Source organism: Ruditapes philippinarum, unplaced genomic scaffold, assembly GCF_026571515.1.
Source record: "Ruditapes philippinarum isolate M1 unplaced genomic scaffold, ASM2657151v2 ctg1166_1_1_1_1, whole genome shotgun sequence".
NCBI lineage: Eukaryota > Metazoa > Mollusca > Bivalvia > Venerida > Veneridae > Ruditapes > Ruditapes philippinarum.
In genome coordinates, this window is record NW_026866094.1 from 109,055 (window position 1) to 129,752 (window position 20,698).

General features: G+C 31.5%; 1 protein-coding gene across 2 annotated transcripts in view; it reads right to left on the reverse strand.

Moving 5' to 3' along the window:
- LOC132731288 (small conductance calcium-activated potassium channel protein-like) overlaps positions 1 to 18,889 on the reverse strand; it is a 34,822-nt gene extending 15,933 nt beyond the window's left edge. For both annotated transcript variants that reach the window (XM_060717442.1, XM_060717441.1), the window contains exon 1: positions 18,686 to 18,889. In XM_060717442.1, coding sequence (XP_060573425.1) covers positions 18,686 to 18,748 — 63 coding nt within the window. In that variant the 5' untranslated portion in view covers positions 18,749 to 18,889. The remainder of the gene's footprint in view (positions 1 to 18,685) is intronic.
- Between the last annotated feature and the right edge of the window lie 1,809 nt (positions 18,890 to 20,698).

Below are 20,698 nucleotides of genomic sequence, written 5' to 3' on the forward strand. Positions count from 1 at the left end.
ACGGTGGAACGTTGTATCAAATACATTGTATGAAATGTATACAGATTATTTATAGAACGCAATATGTGTGCCAACTATTACTTGCAGTCATGCACGAAACATACACATTCTTATCAATAATGCATAACATATAATCATACAGCAAACATAAAATCTAGCATGCCAGAAACCAATATTGTAATGAAGTACCGGTTTTTTTTATATAAAATTAGATATACATTTCGTCATAATGACTTGTAGCTATCATAATTTTAAACACTTGCAATGTTCACGTTATTACTATAACAATAGCACCTAACAAGGATTACGGCATTTTATTACACTTAAACTATCAGAAACAAAATATATGTTAAACCGATCAATATATCTAAAAATAACTACTCTTTATGTGAAATGTATACATACAACAACGACAATGAGTGTATCGTTTTCCAATAGTAATATAATATAAACAAAATAAAAAAGAAAACATAACAACCCACCACCAACAAAAACACGAGTTGACCAGCTTAACCTGTTTCATATGTTGGTGAAAGAAAAGTGTTACATTTATTATTCCTCACATAAATTTGAAAACTAAAATAAAGCCCTCTGATACAGATATTTATCATTGTAGAACAAGAAAGGGCGGACGTGTCGAAACAAGACTCTTTATTTTCTAAATAATTTTGCAAATAGTTTTGTTTAGTCAGTCTATAACATATTTGTATCCATTCTCAAAATGTGTTATGTTAAAAAATACAAGCCTATCTAGTATATTATATTTTGCACGACATTACTTTGTATGCGTTCTTTTTTTACCGAAGTAAAAAAAATATGTAAAGATAGCATAGGTTTGACTCCTCAAAGTTGAAGATTTTTTTAAAGTAAAGAGGGAAGTTTAAACAAACCATTTTTGTAGAACTGTAACGTCAAAATGTAACGTCGTTCGATAACTATTTCTAATTTAGATTGTAGTGTTTGACAATATTTAGCTATTAGACAAACGACTCCCATATCAAAAAGCAAATATCACTTGAAAACACATAAAGACAATTTTAAAATATAAAGCCACCTAAATACAAAGTGAAACGCGCAAGAATGTATTACATTTACAGGCAAATCTATGATCATTGAACGTTCATCTCCGTTTCTTGAATATCATTTATTTGGAGCATATCCTAAATGCTAACCATGTTGAAGCAATCTTTTTAGTGTAAATTTCATCGACAATGTTAAATGTTATAGAAGGTGATAAACGAATTTCATTCAGACGCTAAGGAAATCAATCACTTATGTTTTTCCGTAACTTCAAATTCATAAAATCTACATAAACCCTAGGGCAAATATAATAAAAACAATTTTGAATAAGCCTAATATTGATCCATGCAGTTGATGATAACATACTTTAAATCTTGTCTTAAAGACAAAAATAAATTATTTGTAGCAGAAACAATATTTGTTATGTCTAACAGTTGATTATTTGAACCCTATTCAAAACAAAAGCAGTTAGTTTGAACGTGAGAAGAGAACATTGCGGATAATACATCATCTATCATGTAGTGCATGCACCATGATGCTTGCAGCCATACTATTTGACATAAATTGATTTCGATTTCCGTTGTCCTTTTTCATGATTGTTTTTTATGACTTTTCGGATTTGATATTCATCTTAACATATCATTGACGTCTTCAGATACATACAAGGAAAAAAGACTCTAAAATATCAATATTAATCTTTATTCAATGAAGTAAATTAAACGTAAAAATCATTTCAAATTTCAAATGGAAGGTAAGATAAAGAAACAATAACCATTTAAAACATGGAGATTAAAATACAAATCAGTTAAATTATTCTTAAGGACACATTCGAGCATAAAAGTGCAAGCTACAGGAATTTTAATTTCTATTGTGTCCACTTATTTTTAAAAGGCTCATACTTATTTTTAAAAGGCTCATACAATACATTTATGTATTTATTTAATCAAATGATATTTGTACAGAACCACAAAAGAGAAAAATGAACGTCATGAAAATAAACATACACATACTCGTAAACAAACATTCAAACCAACTAGATAACGCCAAATTGAGTATAAAGAAATTGTTACAGCAACCTGGCTTGGCACCAAGGTCTTTTCCAAAACACCAAATCAGTAGTCACTCTTCGTTCAATGTGTCTCAAAATATTTAAAAGGATGCGGTAAAATAACTACAGTATGGGTTCTTACGTATTCTTAATCAAAATACAACAAGAAGACAATATAAAGTTTGTAAGCTAATTCATTTCTTTGTCTCTCAGAATTCATTCTGTCTAGTGCGTCGCAAGATAATATCACGGCCAAAGTACTGTAATGATTTGGTTAACGCTCCTTTTATTTGATTGATATTCTTTTTTTTTTGAATGTAAAATAAACATCTTTAGAGTACAGGCATAGAGGATATGTTACGTTTTGAATTCTGCATACAAGCAAACTGGCAGTTCTTTAAGGAGGGAGCAAACAAGCTTGATGAAGGCTAGAGCCTATGCATCTTTCCAGCGTTTGTCCTTTTACAAATTATTCGTATTCAGTATGAATATCCTAGATATAAATAATTTTCTGCAATTAAGTGAACATTTACTTAATACTAAGCATAGTATATCTATAAAGAAACAGCAAAACGTTTAAAAATCAATTGATTGCAAATATGTATCTATGATATAAAATACTTATGTACACATATGATTTTTGGAAATATAAAACATTGTTCTACAACAAATACACAGCAAAGAAAAAACCGTTTCAAAATGGAGCAGAGCAAGTCAATATTTTAATACTATTTCGTTTCTAGATAAGACTCATGACATGATTTAAAGCTTTTAAAAAGTAGCGCAGTATGTTGTTCAATAATTGATGATCATCTGATTACTGGACCGACTTAATCATATCCAATAATGTTGACAACCTTCAATAAAATGTAGCTAATCATGTGTTACCGTTCTAATTATACTTTGTTCGGATATTTAGCAATCATGATGAATAATAGAGTGAGGAAATGCATTGATAGACGACACGTGCATGACGTGCTGATTTTCAACATTTACTAATAATGAGAACAAAGCTGATAAAATGTCTGCACACAATGTGTTGTTCCGGCACTTTGTAAGACTTCCTTTTTATTGGATGAACAATCGATTTCATGTTTCCATATGACGTTTTATTGCAGACAAATACAAAAATACCGTGTCATTATCAATTAACAAGCGATGTCAAATATTTAACCCCGCCTAGTTGTTAACATTATGGTCTTAGCCGGCAAGACACATTTTATTAAGACTTTTAGAAAGTATGTCATACCATATCCGGCTGACAACTTTCCATATTTTGGCTGTTGTAATATGTTGCTACGTTTATCTCCATTTTGTTTTCAATTTCGTGCGTGTGCTGTCACTATTTATTATAACTTGAAATGCAAACTTCACGCACCACATTATGCATTATTGCAGTCACAAGCAAATATCTGAGTAGGAAAGAAATATAACCCCCCCCCCCCCCCCTCAAAAAAAAAACAAAAAAACATTCAATACAGTACATAAAAAGCTTCCTCACGTTAAAGTATCAAAGGATCATGGCGCATGACAAGATTCTAAACTGGGCAAGTTAGCTACAATTAACTACCTTTACTGCTGGTCGTCAGCGATCATTGATTTGTAAAAATGAAATTAGATTTTGTATACAAGTAAATTTATAAATTTGCAATAATTCATCGTTTACATAATTTTAGATCAAATGGGACAATCATTTTTTAAGGTATAAACGCAAAAACAAGAGTCAATTGTAATGTTCATATTGGTCTTATTTCCCACTACAAAATATCAGTATACTTAAAGTATGACTCATCTTTTACTTCCAAGTGAAAAATGTACACTTGTTAAATGTTTTAACATTTGCTCAACCGAGTACAATAAACACCTTTCCGGGGAACGCAACATTATTGCCATAAATGCACGGTTAACGAAGCAATAAACCGTTTCTGGTTCACATTACTGGCTTCGTGTTTGCTGTCAGAATTATATTTTCTGTTTCATCAGTAACAAGGCATTCTGTCTATATACACCTGACAGGTATCCGACATTTGCCAATAAGTATCACATTCAATTGTTCTGAACAGTCCAAACATATATATTAGGTGTATGAACCATAACATTGCTAGTCTAAACAGCTGAACTAAAAAAAGCCCCGAGACTTTTTAAACAGATTTATATCGTTGAAAGTGCGTGCATATACTTCAAACTCTGCCATTATTTTTGCATAAAACCATCATGTGCCGACAGGATTGGCGAGTCGATGTGTTATTGGTTAAGTATGTTGGAAGTATACCAAGAAGTTCAACAAACTATGAACAGTGATTTGAAAGAAAATGTAAAGCTGGTACAATTGATTATGACACTGATAAAAACGAAAGAAAATGATGATAATTGTTTTTTTTTCCGAGCAAAGGATCACTTTTTTGATTTATTATTTGACTTGCTCACAGAGATTAAACGTTTACGCCCTCAGAAGCTCATATATAAGGAATGAGATTCCTTTACATTTCAGAATTAAAAAAAATATAATGACAAGATTAAGAGACATCATTAAAAACGGACAGGGTATATATTTTACGACCAATATTTTTTCAGTTATACGAACAATAAAAGCAAATACCTCAGTCAATGCGTCAGTGAACAACAGAAAATGTAAATCAATAGTTATAATTGTGTCAGAAGTGTCATAAAAATCAAATCTATACGGATATCCTTTCATTTCTTGAAATCATGTTCCCGTTTGTTTGCATAAACAATAGATTTTTATTACGGAAGCTAGTACTCTAATGCGATTTGAAAGAGAATTTTTATGTATATACTTCCAGTTATAAAAAAACTCCTTACTAATGACGGTCATTTGTTCCTACCACAAACAAGTATGTAATTAGCAATTTATTTCCATTTGTCAGGTCATCGCTATTCACGACAAATGGCACCTAATTAATGGAAGATTTCATTTTCTTTGTAGGATTGTCTACACTAATGACATTCTCAGCAGCTTAACAGCGGATAAATCAATGACCTGGTCTAATCAAACGTCAGAGGTAATTGAATTTATCATATGTACTAAATTGAATGATTCAGGGAATCCAACAGTTTGTTAGGTATACAAAAAATACAATTCGGACACCAAAGAGTTATATTTTATGTATAATAGTATAAAAGTATTTTTAAACGTTGTGTTTAGAACTTCTGCATGAAAATATGCACACTGTGTTTAAATAAAACATCTTTATTTCATTGAATTAAATAAACAGAAAATTATATATAATCGTTGTTTATTAATCTGTATTTTGCCCTGCTTGTAACATATTTGGTTTAATATTCAATATATGTAAGGTATGATGTGGATGGCCTCGACCCCTTTAGACCTATTACGAGGAAGATAAACGGGGTAACCCAGTTGGGGCCTAAAAAAAACCCCCCAAAAAAAACATATTTTCTTGTCTTATCTCGGCTGTCAGTCTATTTAATCGGCTAACCAGTGTTTACTAATATCTTTGCATGTGACCGGGTAATTGTATGACTGTTTAAAAGCACTTTTTATAGATATCATAATAAGACCATCACACATACGTACCACATATCAATCTAACTAACTAAGCTTCTATAACTCAAATATGTTTAAAACAAAAAAGTGTTTTTGTCTTCATAAAAAACGGGCATATAATTTCAAAATATTAGTATGTTTTAATAATTTTTAATACCCTTGAAATTTCAAACGGTAGGCATACTTTGTACTGCTGTACTCTCGAGAAATTTATTTTTTCCACATAAACCACGGCACAGGAGTGCAATAAACTAGTGTATTAATAATTTAACGTGACGTCATTTGTCTTATATATAAACATAGTATAAAAGCAAATTAATGTTAGCATTGCACTATTGTGCGCGTCAATTTTAACTGTAAGCCGTTGTTGGCATGGATATATAAAAATAGAATATTATAATCTTGTACATTAAATACTTATTCTATTGATCTCGTTGAATATAACAATATCATGCTCCCAGAGGCTTGCGTAATATGATTTTATTCAACTCTTGAAATAAATTTAGTATTTAGTATCAAATTTACTCTTAATTAGTATCCTCATAAAATTACATTTTACAATGCATTCTTAAAGAACTAGATTCAATTGAACATAATGTCTATCAAGAAATTGTGAAAATATATAAAACTGGCAAAAATTGTTTTATCTGCACATATATATGAAAGAATGATTAAGAAATACATATGGTAAACATATTACTGATGGAATGTCTTCCAATAAAGCTAAATAATTGACTTAATACTGAGACTACATCTGTGTTGAGTGCACAAAGCTGTTTTTTCCGCAATAAATTATTTACATTACTTCTTGCAGCAATATTAATTCCCCAGACTGTTTATAACGTTCTCTGGTCAAATCAATAGTAATTCAATTATGACAGATGAACATGTATATATACACAGCAGAGTGCAGAGCAAAAATTGGTATAATTTTCGTGATAACTTCAAAAATCAAGTTTTTCTCAGACTAATATACGGAGTCCGGTATTTGCTTGCAATTCCGGAATGCGACAACGATCTTAAAATGAAATAGATCAGATCAGGTAGGAACTACAAACCAAGAATCTACAAACCAAGAAGAAGGTGTTAATACTTGTATTTTTAAGCCAAATATCTCGCCACATACGGCCAGTGGAATGAGGGGGGACCTGAAAAGAACGGAATAAACACGGGGGAATCACGTTTAGACTTGATGTGCATTACTTGCAAGACTACATGCGGTATATCCCGTCATTACTGTTCGTTTCATATCCATCAAAGGTCTAATTTATATGAATGTAGAGATTGTGTTGGGTCATTTCATTAGAAAACATTCCAATAGTGGAGCCGGCGAGACTATTGTATAAAAATGGAAATAGGGACGATAACATTGCGATTATGGTTCTGCTTTGTTGTGTGAAGTCATTAGTGGTATTGTGTTTCTGTTGAAGAATAGAACTCTGGGGAGTCATTGAACAAATAAGTAATAAGACATCTCCCCGGGAAGCATTCAAACAATAATCATTTTCCTTGATATGTTTTTTGTTTGAATATGACGATGTTCGAGGCTTTTTTCATTTGTAAGGTTTCAAATCGGACCGACACAGTGAAGGTCAAATGGCGAGTTTCCTGTTTTCTCGTGAAGAAATTCCTCTAGGAATACTTTGCACATTATTGTAGGCACTTTCGGGCACCTGAGTGGAGCTATCGAGCTTCTGTTAAATAACTGAGTTGCTTCCTCATAGATGTTTGATAGTACAAGTACTTCGTGTAAATGTGAATGAAACGGAACAAAATAAATATTCAGCTAACTGATTTAACTTTATTATATATATTAAAGAAAGTATCGTGATAAGTTCACTAAAACGATTGTTCAAGCCCACATGAATTTGCATTTCCTTAACATTGACTTGTTTAATTGTTCTTCCATATCTATTGAATATGTGCTTTAAAATCCTTAAAATAAAAAGTAAACATAATATGATTTCGTATTTAATCCTGAGAGGTCGTCCCATTTTTTTTTTAGATTTTAACACTATTTTAATTGCCATCTCCGTTCGCCACCTTTTTGGACCTATTTTCGTCCGTTGGCCTAACACTTGCGTTTCGGGCTGTTCTGATTGATTAGACATTATCGTGGATTTGCGCTCTGCCAACGTCCCTCTTCCTTCTTTAATAATATTTCATTCTTATCTATACATTATTTGGAAAACATGTTGTCGAGGAGAAAGTGAATCTCAAAATCTAATACAAATAACAAATTTTGCGATATTGCCTGAATAAATATTGGTGAATTGACGGACAGGCAACAATGTTGACACACTGTCGTTTGAAGATATTGTACAAACACATTCAGTCTAGATTGTCATGGTCTACTAAAGGAAGATAAAACAGGAGATAAAATTACATAGAAAACTGTTTCCTGGTACAAATGTTGTAAGAACAGAACTATTTATCTGTATAAGTACAAACTTTGGTCCCTACAACATCTGGGGAGCAATAACCTCCGCAACGATGGATTCAAATCGTTGCTCCGAGGTGATGCTCTAGGGAGATTAGGGCGGTCATGGCCGAGTGATTAAGGTCAATGATCTGTATATTCGAATCACTCAAAGGACTTTGGATTATTCATGTGAGGAATCCATAAGGCTAGCTAGAGGAACTTGAAGGTTGTGGTGACATTATACCGAGGTTGTTAAAAATATCATAACAGACTGTGTTATAATTTGTTTCAATAAAAATTACAAATAAGAAATACAACAAAATAATTCAACAATTGCATATATGCCATACTCAGAAAAGAAAATGCTATTCAGTATGCCAGAAAGTCCTTGTTGCTGGGTCGAGTGGGGATTGCGTTTATTGAACGCCGCCTTTCCTTGTTGATCTTGTTTATCAAATTTGTATACCACTTTTTTCTACACCGGTATCAAAAATGCTAATAAACTGTAAGTGCATATAATTTTAATTATCAAATCATGTCTGATCCTTTTCACATGATAATCTTCAAAAAGAGAGGCATTTCTTTGAAGTTCGGTTATATTCTCACTGGGCGGTTTCTCTTCAATTAGAGAAAAAAGTTCGTGCATGCGTTGCGATATATCTTATTCACTCCGTTGGGTATAAACAGTACATCATGATAGATATTACGTGCAGTTTAAACATTTAATCACATTTTATTGAAGCCTTGCGAATCATGATTTTCTCTTCATGATTTATCGCCATATTGTTTTTTAATCATTCTAAAATATGTATTTGTGAATAAACACAAACTATAGATATTTGCCTTTTGTAAGTGATGCACTGCACATTAAACTACAATATCATTTTAGTGTAAAAAAAAACCCTTACGTTAGCTTGTTGGATTAAAATGAAAGTCATTAAGGTGTATATAAGATATATCAAAATCTTGTTCTGCAAGGATAACTTAAAGGAATAATCGCAAACACGTCACCCGAAACTGCAAGAATAACTTAACGGTAAAAATCGTAGACACGTTACCCGTCACTGCGATCATAACCTAACGGAATAATCGCAGACACGTCACCCGAAACTGCGATTATAACTTAAAGAAATACTCGCAGTCAGGACACCCGGCAGTGCGAGGAAAACTTAACGGAATAATTACAGACATGTCACCCGGAAATGCAACGATAACCGAACGGAATAATCGCAGCCACGTCACCCGGAACTGCAAGTATAACTAAAAAGTAATAATCGCAGCCACGTCACCCGGCACTGCGAAATAATCGCAGACACGACACCCGGAACTGCGAAGATAACTTAATGAAGCAATCGCAGTGACCCGGTACTGCGTAGATAACATAACAATCGAAGACACGAAACCCTGCAATGCAAGGATAACTGTACGAAACAACCACAGTCCCCTAGCTGTATTAATAACTGAACAGTTCTAAATAAGTCACCCGACACGTCGGTATTAACTGCATGATCGCACTGGTTCAATACCGTTGGAAGCTAGAATGTATAAAATAGGCTCTTTTACAAAAAAATGTCCAACGATTGTTTTTTTCTTATTTCAACAGATAACAATTTATGTAGAAGCAATTCAAGAAAATGCCATAGAGTTATCATTATACATTAATTGAAGTTATTATGATAAAATTCCAAGTCAACATTGTGAAACACAAATGTGAATATATGACTTTCAAAACACATTAATAATCAGTTTTATATATATATAAAAAATATCTTGGCCTGTTAAATATGATACCGTTACATCAGAAAATGATTAAAACATAACGAAAAGGTCAAAGCCTTAAGACATCTGTTTGGCGTATCAACAGCTTTCAATCCAATGAAACATTTATCGATCAAAACATTTAATGCCAGGCTAACATCGTTTTGGCTCTAAATTATTCCCAGAGATTTTACCAATCTAATTTAAGTTCTGTAAATTCATCTGATTTTAATATTATTGCAAGAATTTGCAAGTCAAAATAGTTTTCCTGGTATGAAAAATAACGGGCAGCAGAATGTTATCTACAGAATTTTAGTAATAATAAAAATGTTTAGCTGATGATTAAATAGACAAAATATAAATAACAGAAAAATACGGATTTCTAGATTAGTGAGTAGATGAAAATTAAATCAATGATAAACATTTAATTTGAAAAGTGATTTTGTTAATTCTTTATAGGAATTTGTTTTGACTGTACATAATTTTACGTTGGGATGACTGAAATGCGCTTACTTCATTATAAATCTAAAATTATGACATAAGAATGAACATGATTTGAATGCATTACATTAAAAACCATTGATTCTGATAAAATCACAGTTATGCCATACGTTGCCCACTACACTCTTTGAGTAGTACCAACTAATATAAATAAATCATTATACGTGTAGTAAACAATCATTTTGTGTAAAAAATAAACGTACCTCAATTGAGTTTTGTATTTTAGATTAGTGGATATGTGTGTGCGTGTACACGAGTAAGGTGTGTGGCTAATCTGATGAAGGCGTCCTGAATGCTTAAATGTTTTACCACCATAGATACACAAAAAGTATGTACTTAAACTGTCTAGATAAATTGAACCGTTACATCATTCATTATGTTATGCATGCGAATGTGATTTGGTCATTTTTCTTTTTGGTGTATTGGCATGTGCAATGCATTTTCTGATTTGCGTAATGAAAACCCGATTCTAAAATGAAACGGTGCAAAGCTAATAAAAGAAAGCTCCTCTTAGATGTTAATTGAATTCATATAATTAGTTCCGGTAAATTAATTATGGTTAGTTAAAGCCAAATAGCAAGTAGATTGCCAATAAGGCGTTGCCTTCCTCGACAGTGTGTTGTTTGGTAGAATTAATGAATTTTTAAATGAAATCACAACGTTATTCTAGGGCGTCAAGTAATTAAGGAACAGGTTTGTGCAATTAAATGGAGGCTGTATATAATTGTGGAGTCAATAATTGAAAGCAACGCTTGAATTAAAACCTGAAGTGAGGTATCGTTCATAATCCAGATCTACGCTTGTGTCTACCTTCTGGGAATAGGCTGTTTAAAGGGAATACTAAATAGCTTTTCAAATCAATTTATATACGAGATATAAGTATCACGTGATTTAATCAATACACTGCTATTTCTAGGACATTGAATTGATCCATTTGTAATTTAATGGAATGTTGAACCAAGAAGGAGACAAATAGAAATTATTTTTTTTATCTTCTGGATTAAAATACTGCCCAATAAATTCTGACACTTCAAAACAAATAACATACAGCATTTTCAATAACATTAAAATGATATGTGAACAAATAACTTGTCTTTATTTTATAAAAGTTAATACTGGAAATATGATTATATAAGAATAACGAAGCATTATATGTAAAAGAATAAATATTAGAGTTACAAATTTAATTTTGTTTCAAACATTATTATACATTATAATAGATTTAATAATAGCTATTCAATTTTGTGTTTTTAATGTCACAGTGCTATTTGCTGTAGAATATTTGCACACTTAGTTTATGTATTCTTTCAGAATAATCTTAAAAGCTGAGAGAATTAAAAGATGAACTACCAAGGGACAATCCGGATTTAAAATGCTGTGAGACATTTAAAGAAATGTTTATTAATCTTATGTTTTTATTGCTCTTGTATATAATTATAATGTGGCAATTTACTATGAGATGATACATAGAAAAAGGCAGTACGCTTCACATACAAAAAGATTGAAAACAATTCTCAAGAAAGACGAGAAAAGTGAATCAGATTTACAGGTATGCGTGAGTGTGTTTGTTTTTTGTAGAGGCAGTGTAATCATTAACAAGCCTGTTTTCCACGGCAACGAATCTTTAGCTAAATGACAGAATGATAAACAATTCCAGAGATTAGAAGAATAATTGAGTAGAAAAACTGCATGTATACACAAGGGTATAGGAAAATTACACTTGTTCTCCTTTTATAACAGGTTTTCTATATTCCCATAGCATTTTAGTTTGGATTTTCCGCGATGAATTATGAAGGCATTTTAAGTTTGTACATAGCTAACCAAGCTAGTTAATGTTCAAGTAAATACATACACAGATACAACAGTTTTATAATAGTATTATTACTTGAGCTGTAAGTTTCATGACTGCACTGTTCACACTTCACTAAATGTAAAATGTTTCCGTTTATCAAATCTGCAAATGCTTTGCTAAATTAGGTTGACCTACAACCAACTTCGACCTGTCGGCAACTTAGTATGACATTCAACAGTCACAACAGCAGCTAGTCTTCCAGCTAGTCAACCAAGCTCTATATATGTAGAATATTTAAGTCAGTACATCGTGTTCTTGTTGTATTGTTTTTTGTTAGTACACTGGCGAGTGTCCTAGATGACCTGACTCTGTCAACAATCTTCCATAATTATAAATCTATCTGTTTACTCTATTTAAATTACAAAAGGGCTGTATTACTACTGTGATCAAATTTTGTATGCAGTTAAATTTATTAAAACAATTTTACAAGCATTTCATCAATTTTAAAAGAATCGTCAAATCATATAACAAAATCAGTCATATGGTTTTGATATTTTGATTACAATGAAGAACACACGTTTGAAATATAGGATAAAAATCTAAATTGATGTCGCACATTGACTTCATAATTTGTATTAAACACGTGCTCTCATGTAATTGTTTCTACTGTTATTAATATTATGCTTATATTAATTGTTTTCATAATAGGTTTGTTATTGGGCTGAATACTATCATATTAGCCTGTGGCCTAAAGTTTTTCCGTGTGTAGCATTAGTTTCACATTGACCGATTTAAACAGCTGGCATGCCCGAATCTCACCAAGATTCCCAGATATATCGCATATATATCTCTTTCTTTCTTTTTTTCTTTGTATATTCATGCTCACACATATTTTGTAATCTGTATTTTTCTAAATAAAGTGTATGTTCAGTTCTGCATAGTTTTAATGACTATTTAATGTCATATGCCTCAAATTATTCGACATGTTTTCTGTACTTAATTTGTTTTCTTCATGTGTTCGAATAAGTTAAAAAGAATTGATAAGCGTACAAATTATAAGGCTTGTCCTTGGTTAAGGTATTACTGTTCACAGAAAAATTAATATAACTCAAATAATAAAATGCAGAAATTTCTTCCTTTTTTCCTCCGTTAATTATGGGAATAGAATTTGGAAATGAAGAGGCAATTTTGTTGATAAAAATAGTAAATCCTATCATATACTTAAGATACATCTGAGTTATTAACATTTACACGTATTTCCTTAATAAAATCTTTATTTCTATATCTTATTTTTTTTACAAAAATAAACTTCACAAATAGTGTTAGTTATCTATATCACGTGATTTTTAAATTTGGAAATTCGGACATACGTTGTTTGAACACGATCATAGATAGTCTTCATGATATATAGAGGATATTGAATGAGTGTAAGTTCAATACTGAATTTATTGCACGAATTGAATAAAATAATATTATGCGCGCCTCTGGCGAGCATAATATTATTTTATTCAACGATAATGACGTCACGTCAAAATATATGCACGGCCGTGCAATACCATTTTAACGGAGTCGCAAAATCGGCACGGGTGTGTGATAAATAGTATTTCTCAATGAATTTCTTATTAGTAAATGCTGAATGAAATAGAAAACTGGTATACAAAGTTTTTATTAAATTTATTCTTTTATACACTGGCATATTTTATAAATAAACCCAAGAAGTTTTGTTAAAACGTTATGTATTACTATACGCTTATTTTCTTACCATGTGCAAATGTGTTGCGTCGTAAACTCTTACTTTTTGTTTGTGATAGAGTAAGTAAATAAGATATTCAGGGCGTCCATGGCCGAGTGTTTAAAGTCCCTGATTTTTATACACATGCTTCTCACCGCTATGGATTCTAGTCCGACCAGAGTCCTTGAATTCTTTCATCAAACTAGCTGCTTTAACTCAGGTGTCCCGACATTGACGGTGTGATTTGAAACCCATCATCTAAGGTTGTTTTATGCAAATATTTTTTTTTACTCCACTTGCAGTGTAAATATCTTTGACCGCTTGATTTCAAATATTCGTTTTTCTTTAAAGGTCCATTATGCATCTTAAATGATATCATTTTTATTAAAAAAACTGTTTATTTTTGGTATCTTGTTACAGTTTCCGAAAACATACTCATTTGCTAGATACTCAAACTATCTTTTGCATCTTTGGTTCTGTTGGAAAATGGTATACCTTTAGTGAATAAGTATTTCGTATGGAAGTCAAAATACTACTTTGTTTACATTTTGCTACCTTAACGACACATCACTTAATGCTCAGCGCTACCTTTTTCAGTTGTAATAAAATACTATCGTGCGTTTTATCCATTATCTAAACATTATGATACACATGTTTGACATTTCTAAAGAATTAAAACAGTATGGATTTCTGAGGCACAATGTGCCTTTAATCATAACTTGTATCAGTGTATCATTGTTGTTTGTTTGTTGTTGTTGTTGTTTTTTTTGTGAGAAGTTATTTTGTTCTTGCGAATTCTTCAATATATTTTCATAAATTATGTAACATAGTGACTAAATGTAACAAATATCGCCATATAAAAACATCAGCATTCAGTTAATAACCATCACCATACCAATTAACAAGCAATTATATTTGTTCATCTTCTTTCTAATTACAGTAAAATGAGGGCCAAGACACACCTGAAACTGCAAAGGTCAAAGAACTACTATCACAACAGAAAAATAACACTGAGCCGTGTAATATCAAATCCCATCAAAAGTTCATTTGATATATTATAATAACAATCAATTAAGCATTCGTCCTATAGACAACAAGTGAAATATTTTATCTTGAATAATTGAAATAAGTATTTTCTATCTCTTTACATATGAACTTTAACTTTCTTTTAATGTATATGTATGCTAATGGAAACTGTGCGTGAAACTTACTATTTCGTTTTCGTGCGACTTACTATCCATAAATAGTTCGTTTTACTTACTATACACTTGCAAAGAACATTTGTAGGCTACAGACCTTCGAAAATATATTTTATATGGACTTCTACGATAACAGATGTCACTAAAATGATTTATTTGGTGTCTTAAGTGCAGAAAGTAAGCTTATTTTCATTTATTTTGGTACTAAATTACATCGCTTCGTGCGAATTACTATCGCTAACAATGTTCTCAAAAACCACAAAACGTAGGATAATGCACTTTGTATTGTCATTTGGAAAAATTAACGCGCATATGATACACTAGGTTTTGTTTTGATTTAAGAAACGTTTGTCACCTTAATTTAACATAATGAGGTACTTACCGGGGCTCAGCAGTCGCCATTTTCTCGTGGGTATTACTATACAAAGTCACGTGATTCCCCCCCCCCCCTTGTATATATCTATTTTCGTTTTTATCATTTCCGTTGATATGTTTATTGATGCTATAAACGATAACAAGTGAAATGATATATAAAAATTATTTACAAGGAGCTAAGATTGAGTCATCGGTGATTTTTTTCAAGTTCAGATTATAAACAAATTACAACAGAAAGAATGCACATTAAAGCTGTGTTATTTATAAACATGAAAATGTTGTTCATGGGAGCGCAGGGGAAATATCATTGCACGGTTCATCGGCAATTCTATCTGTCGATAAAATTCCGACCTTTTCTAACATCCGAGTTATAAATTAAACTTTTATAATATAGGCCTTTTGGTGCACATAATATTATTTGAGAAAGGTCACTAATCCCTTACTGAAATACCAATATAGCTTCATTTAAAGAGCATTTTTGATCAAATGTCAACTTTTTTTCTTCATATTATGCACTTTTACAATTTCTCCAGAAGGGTTATCTTGATGGCACATAAACAGATAATGCACACCAATTTACTGGACATATCAAGACCATTCCCATACACTTGAGTATTAGAACCGTTTGGTTGGCGACTGGAAAATTTGTTCCCTGAAGGTTCGCAAAGAGAGTGATTGAACAAACTCGCCATATGATTCAATTGTGGGAAATTATTATATCGATTTTGTGCGCCGCTCAGACGTGATAGTATTTATCCATAACGCAACATCAGAAATAATTGATGTTATTTTTCATAGTGCGTCTCTTGTCGATGGGAAAATATATCGTTCGATTAATCTCATTTAAATATGTTGGGGGGTAGATCAGCGTGCGATACAATGTCATCTCTATTTATTTGATGAACATAAAATCTATCAACAGGCGCAATTCGTTCATGTTACAGCATTAAAGAAGATGAGTTACCTTAACTGTAAACATATATATTTAATGTTACAGTTTAGTTATTCAAGACGTACGTATATGACAAAATGTGCACTTCACTTATTGAAGACAGCATGAACATATGTATGTTATTAATTATGTATTAGTGGGGGAATTTTATATCAGAATACATGAAACAAGAGCTTGAACCACTTTCCCGCCATAATGTGCAGTGTTTATAGCATGTTTGAATACCTCTGATATAACAAGCAGTAAAATATACAGGTACGTAGCCTCGTTTATCATGCATCGTTTGTGCAGATCTGCCTATCTTCAAACAAGAGATAAGCGAATAAACTAATCTTTAACATATCAAACACCCCCGTAACATATAAATATAGTGTTTACCGATATGAAAATACAACAGATGTTGGTGGGTAAATTGATGTTTACTGCTCAGCCAATTGTTTTACATGTTTTATTAATGTATCAATTACCGTGAAGCGCGCAAAGTGAGGATACTGATCAAAATAAAATTGTGAGGTTTTATGTAATGAAAAAATCAAATCTAGACATATGCTTTTATCATACATGTATTAAAATTTTCAGTTTTACAACTTCACATAATTTGAGGGTTTTTTTTTCACGATAATTATTGTCTTATTAGAAAAAGACTTAAGTTAAGAAAGAAATGTTTTCTTCTTCATACTGAAATCTTGACATCAAACCTTTAGGAAACATAGATTATAATAGGTCAATAATTCAACAATACATTTCGATGGCAGGAACCCGCAATTTTGCACAATTATAGAAATTTACTGCAAATAATGAAAATACCCACGTTCTCTATGTTAGTAAATCATATAAAAATGATCTCTTAAAGTAATAAATTATCATTATCATAATAGCAAAAAGACAGGCAGTATTCAAATTGATTTCGAAGTATAAAAAACCGAATGAAATGTCAACGCTTTAATTAAACAAAATATCATGTAATTACATCAATTATCTGGATACTGAGTCTTGTTTTGTAGCCTGTGACCTTTAGTTCCAACCATGTTACACTAATTGAAGTAAAAAGTATTTCTCTATGTTACATTTAGTTCCAATAAATTCTCACTAATTGGGGTAATTATTATTTCAGTATCACATGCATAATATATTTCACCCTTTATACGTGCGCCGGAGATATTGCATACATTTCCTTTAATTAACTGAATATTGAATACTTTTTAGAATAAAAAGATTTAATAAAGATAGTAGAAAAAGATTTAATAAAGATATTAGGCTGAGCTTTTCATTTCGATCGATGTTAAAACTGAAAGAAATTTCAAAAAATATGCTGATTGGTTAGTAAGATTTAGATTGATAACAATTGTAAACTTTTAGTATCATTTCTGAACACAGTTTTTATGACGTTTAATGCAATACATTTTCTTCCCCACAGTTTACACACTTTCACAGTTTATTACTACAATAATTACCGTATTATATATAAGCACATTAGATGTTTACCACCTGCAATAATACCCTTGGCGGTATATAAAGTGTGCCTATATTTGTCGGCAACAACGACACAATAAAAACAATTTTGAAAAAGTTCTTATGTAGATTTTCTCATTATAGTCTTCGTATTTTAAAGTGGTGATAAATTAGCGAATATACATAATGGAACATATACTCGTACAATGCAATGTTTTATTCACGAATTACCTACAATAAACAATTGTTCTACGATGACGTCATTGCAAATTAGCTTCACTAACATTGTTTAAGTTTTACACAATTTATTTGTTGGCACAGTTTTTTTTAAACTCGTTTTGTATAGTAACGTACTGATGCTGATATTTATACTTTGTATGATTTATCCGTGCTGATAAGAGATAGGAAAATTAAGTTCACGTTTTCACTATGAATTAATGATTTGCGGTAAAGAAGATCGATAGATTTAAAGCTAGTAAATAAACATTACTAAAGGGGCGTTCTAAAACTGAAATTCAAACGTTAATTTACGACTTCATGTTTACATAACACTCTCTAATGTATATTGAACAATACATATATTTAAGCTTTTTGTGATTTTTGTAGGAAACAAAAAGGATCAATATGCGTGTCGTAACCTGAAGATAACATAACTTTAAGTATTTGCAAACTGATATAATCATCAAATGATTATTGTCCTGGTCTTTCATTTTACTTTAATAATACCTGTGCAAATATTTAAAAAGACTATGCACATCTCACAAATAAATGCGGAGGTATAGAATATTACCGAAATAAGTAAAATAAGTGTATTATTTCACATACTTATCTGGACATCTTACAACTAAATTATCATTTTAGAACAGTTATAGCTGTTAACAAAATACATGAAACTATAAGCATACCTTAGTATAAATATCTGCCATGGTAAATTCCGTTTCTAGAATCATAGCTATAATTCCAAACATTCCGAATACAAGGCAATAGTCTGAAACCTTTTTACGTTTTTCATATAATAGTTTCCGTTTCCCTAACCGGTAACCAACGTTTGGCTTTTGTCTCACGTGTTTATTATGTCTGTCCGGTGGGAAGTCTGCACCGGAAACAAGAGCTACCCACGTTTTTCTGAGTATAACCTTTTTGAAGTGGGCATATGCATTGACTCTTTTTTTAACTGAAAATACCCAAATTGCCCCCATTCACTCTATATATCACCCTTTTCACATGGGTTTTTTACCTTTCTTTTTTTACCCTTTTTTTCCTCGTCGTCACCCAGTTTATCCAAAAATTTTCCCATATCGAGCTTTATTTAGTTTTTAACCGAGCTGAAATGCCCCCCGGGAGACCGGGGGAACCCTTTGCAAAACGTGGATAACAAAACCGCTTAACTACCATCATTCTTTTTTAAAAGGGTTTTTAATTTTTTCCTCAAATTTCCGCGCATCTAAAGGGTTTTTTGGGTCCCATTAAATTATGTAATTCTAATCCGGGGGTATAGGGCCTTTTCGCCCTCTATCACAGCCAAAATTTCCGCGCCTGATTTAGAAAATTTCCCCGTCACTATTTTTGAATTATATCTATTCCCAATGTCCATTTCGTCATTCTTTGGCCGCTGTGTTCTTTCCACTGTTTTCGATTCATTTTGTAAAGATTTTCTCCCACCTTTATTACGAGTATTCACTGTTTTCTCTATAGAATCGATACACACATTATCATCGGCCGGGAGCACGCTAACTACTGACATAGTGGAAACACCGTACCGCAGCCTCCCCGCTCAATCAATATTTACACGGTACGGCTGAAATACAAGCCACAGCTGGTAGAAAATAACATATGGTACAATTAAACAGTCTTTCAACATGTATTACTACTAATCATTTCTGAATGTTATGATAAATCAGTATTTAAAAAAGCTAACAAACAAAGGTAGTTGTAAGAGGGATAGGTATTGTGTTACAGCTAAATTAAAATATTAGGTTAATTAATAAAAAAACGTATTTTTTTGTAAATATTTTACAGTCTTTTCACTTTATTGGTGAAATATGAAAAGTCCCCTTTGAAGGCAAAAGGGCCAATATAAATTTTTTTAAAAATTTTAAAACAGTTGAAAAAATTCCTTTTTAATAAAAAAAAAGTAAAGAATTTTTAATTAGGGAAGGAAAAGAAAAAAAAAAAATTAAAAAAAAGGTAAAAAAGGGAAAAAAATTCAATTTAATTTTATCTGTATGAAAAAAAAATCAAATTTTAAGTTTGACAATTATGTTTTAAAATTTTCCCATCCCAAAAAGTCCGTTTTTAATGTTTTATTTTTTGGAGAAAACAATTCCTCTATTTTTGCCATAGTGAAAAAGTGGGTTTTTTTATATAATTTTTTTTAAAAAAACCCCGTAATTTGAAACCGATAAACAAATTTATTTTCAAATTTTCAGTCAAATCTACTGGTTATTTTTGAAACTTTTGAAAACTTCTGATATTCCCAATTTAAAAATTTATTAAAATTTTTTTAATCATACAACTAATAGAAAGAGAGAAACTCCAGGTTAAGCATTATTACAATATGTTCCTATTATACACCAAGTTTTCCTGGCTGTTCATAGATTTAATGTTTCCCCCTTTTGCTTTATTTTGGTTAGCGACTCTGAAATTGGTATTGTTCATAACATACTTATTAAACCTGAAATAGAAAATATTGGATAGTAAATATTTTAAATTAACAAGGGTTTTATTGAACTGGTATCTGTTTGTTTTTTGTGTCATAAACCGTTTTTGCGGCCGGTAAAACACCCCCCCGGCCCGGATTTTGGGGACCCTTTTTTTAAAAACCCCCGCCATTCCTCCTGTTTACCCCCCGCCAATAAAAAATATCCCAAAAAACGAACCAAAGCCTAATTAGTCGAAAAATATCGGTAGTTACCAGG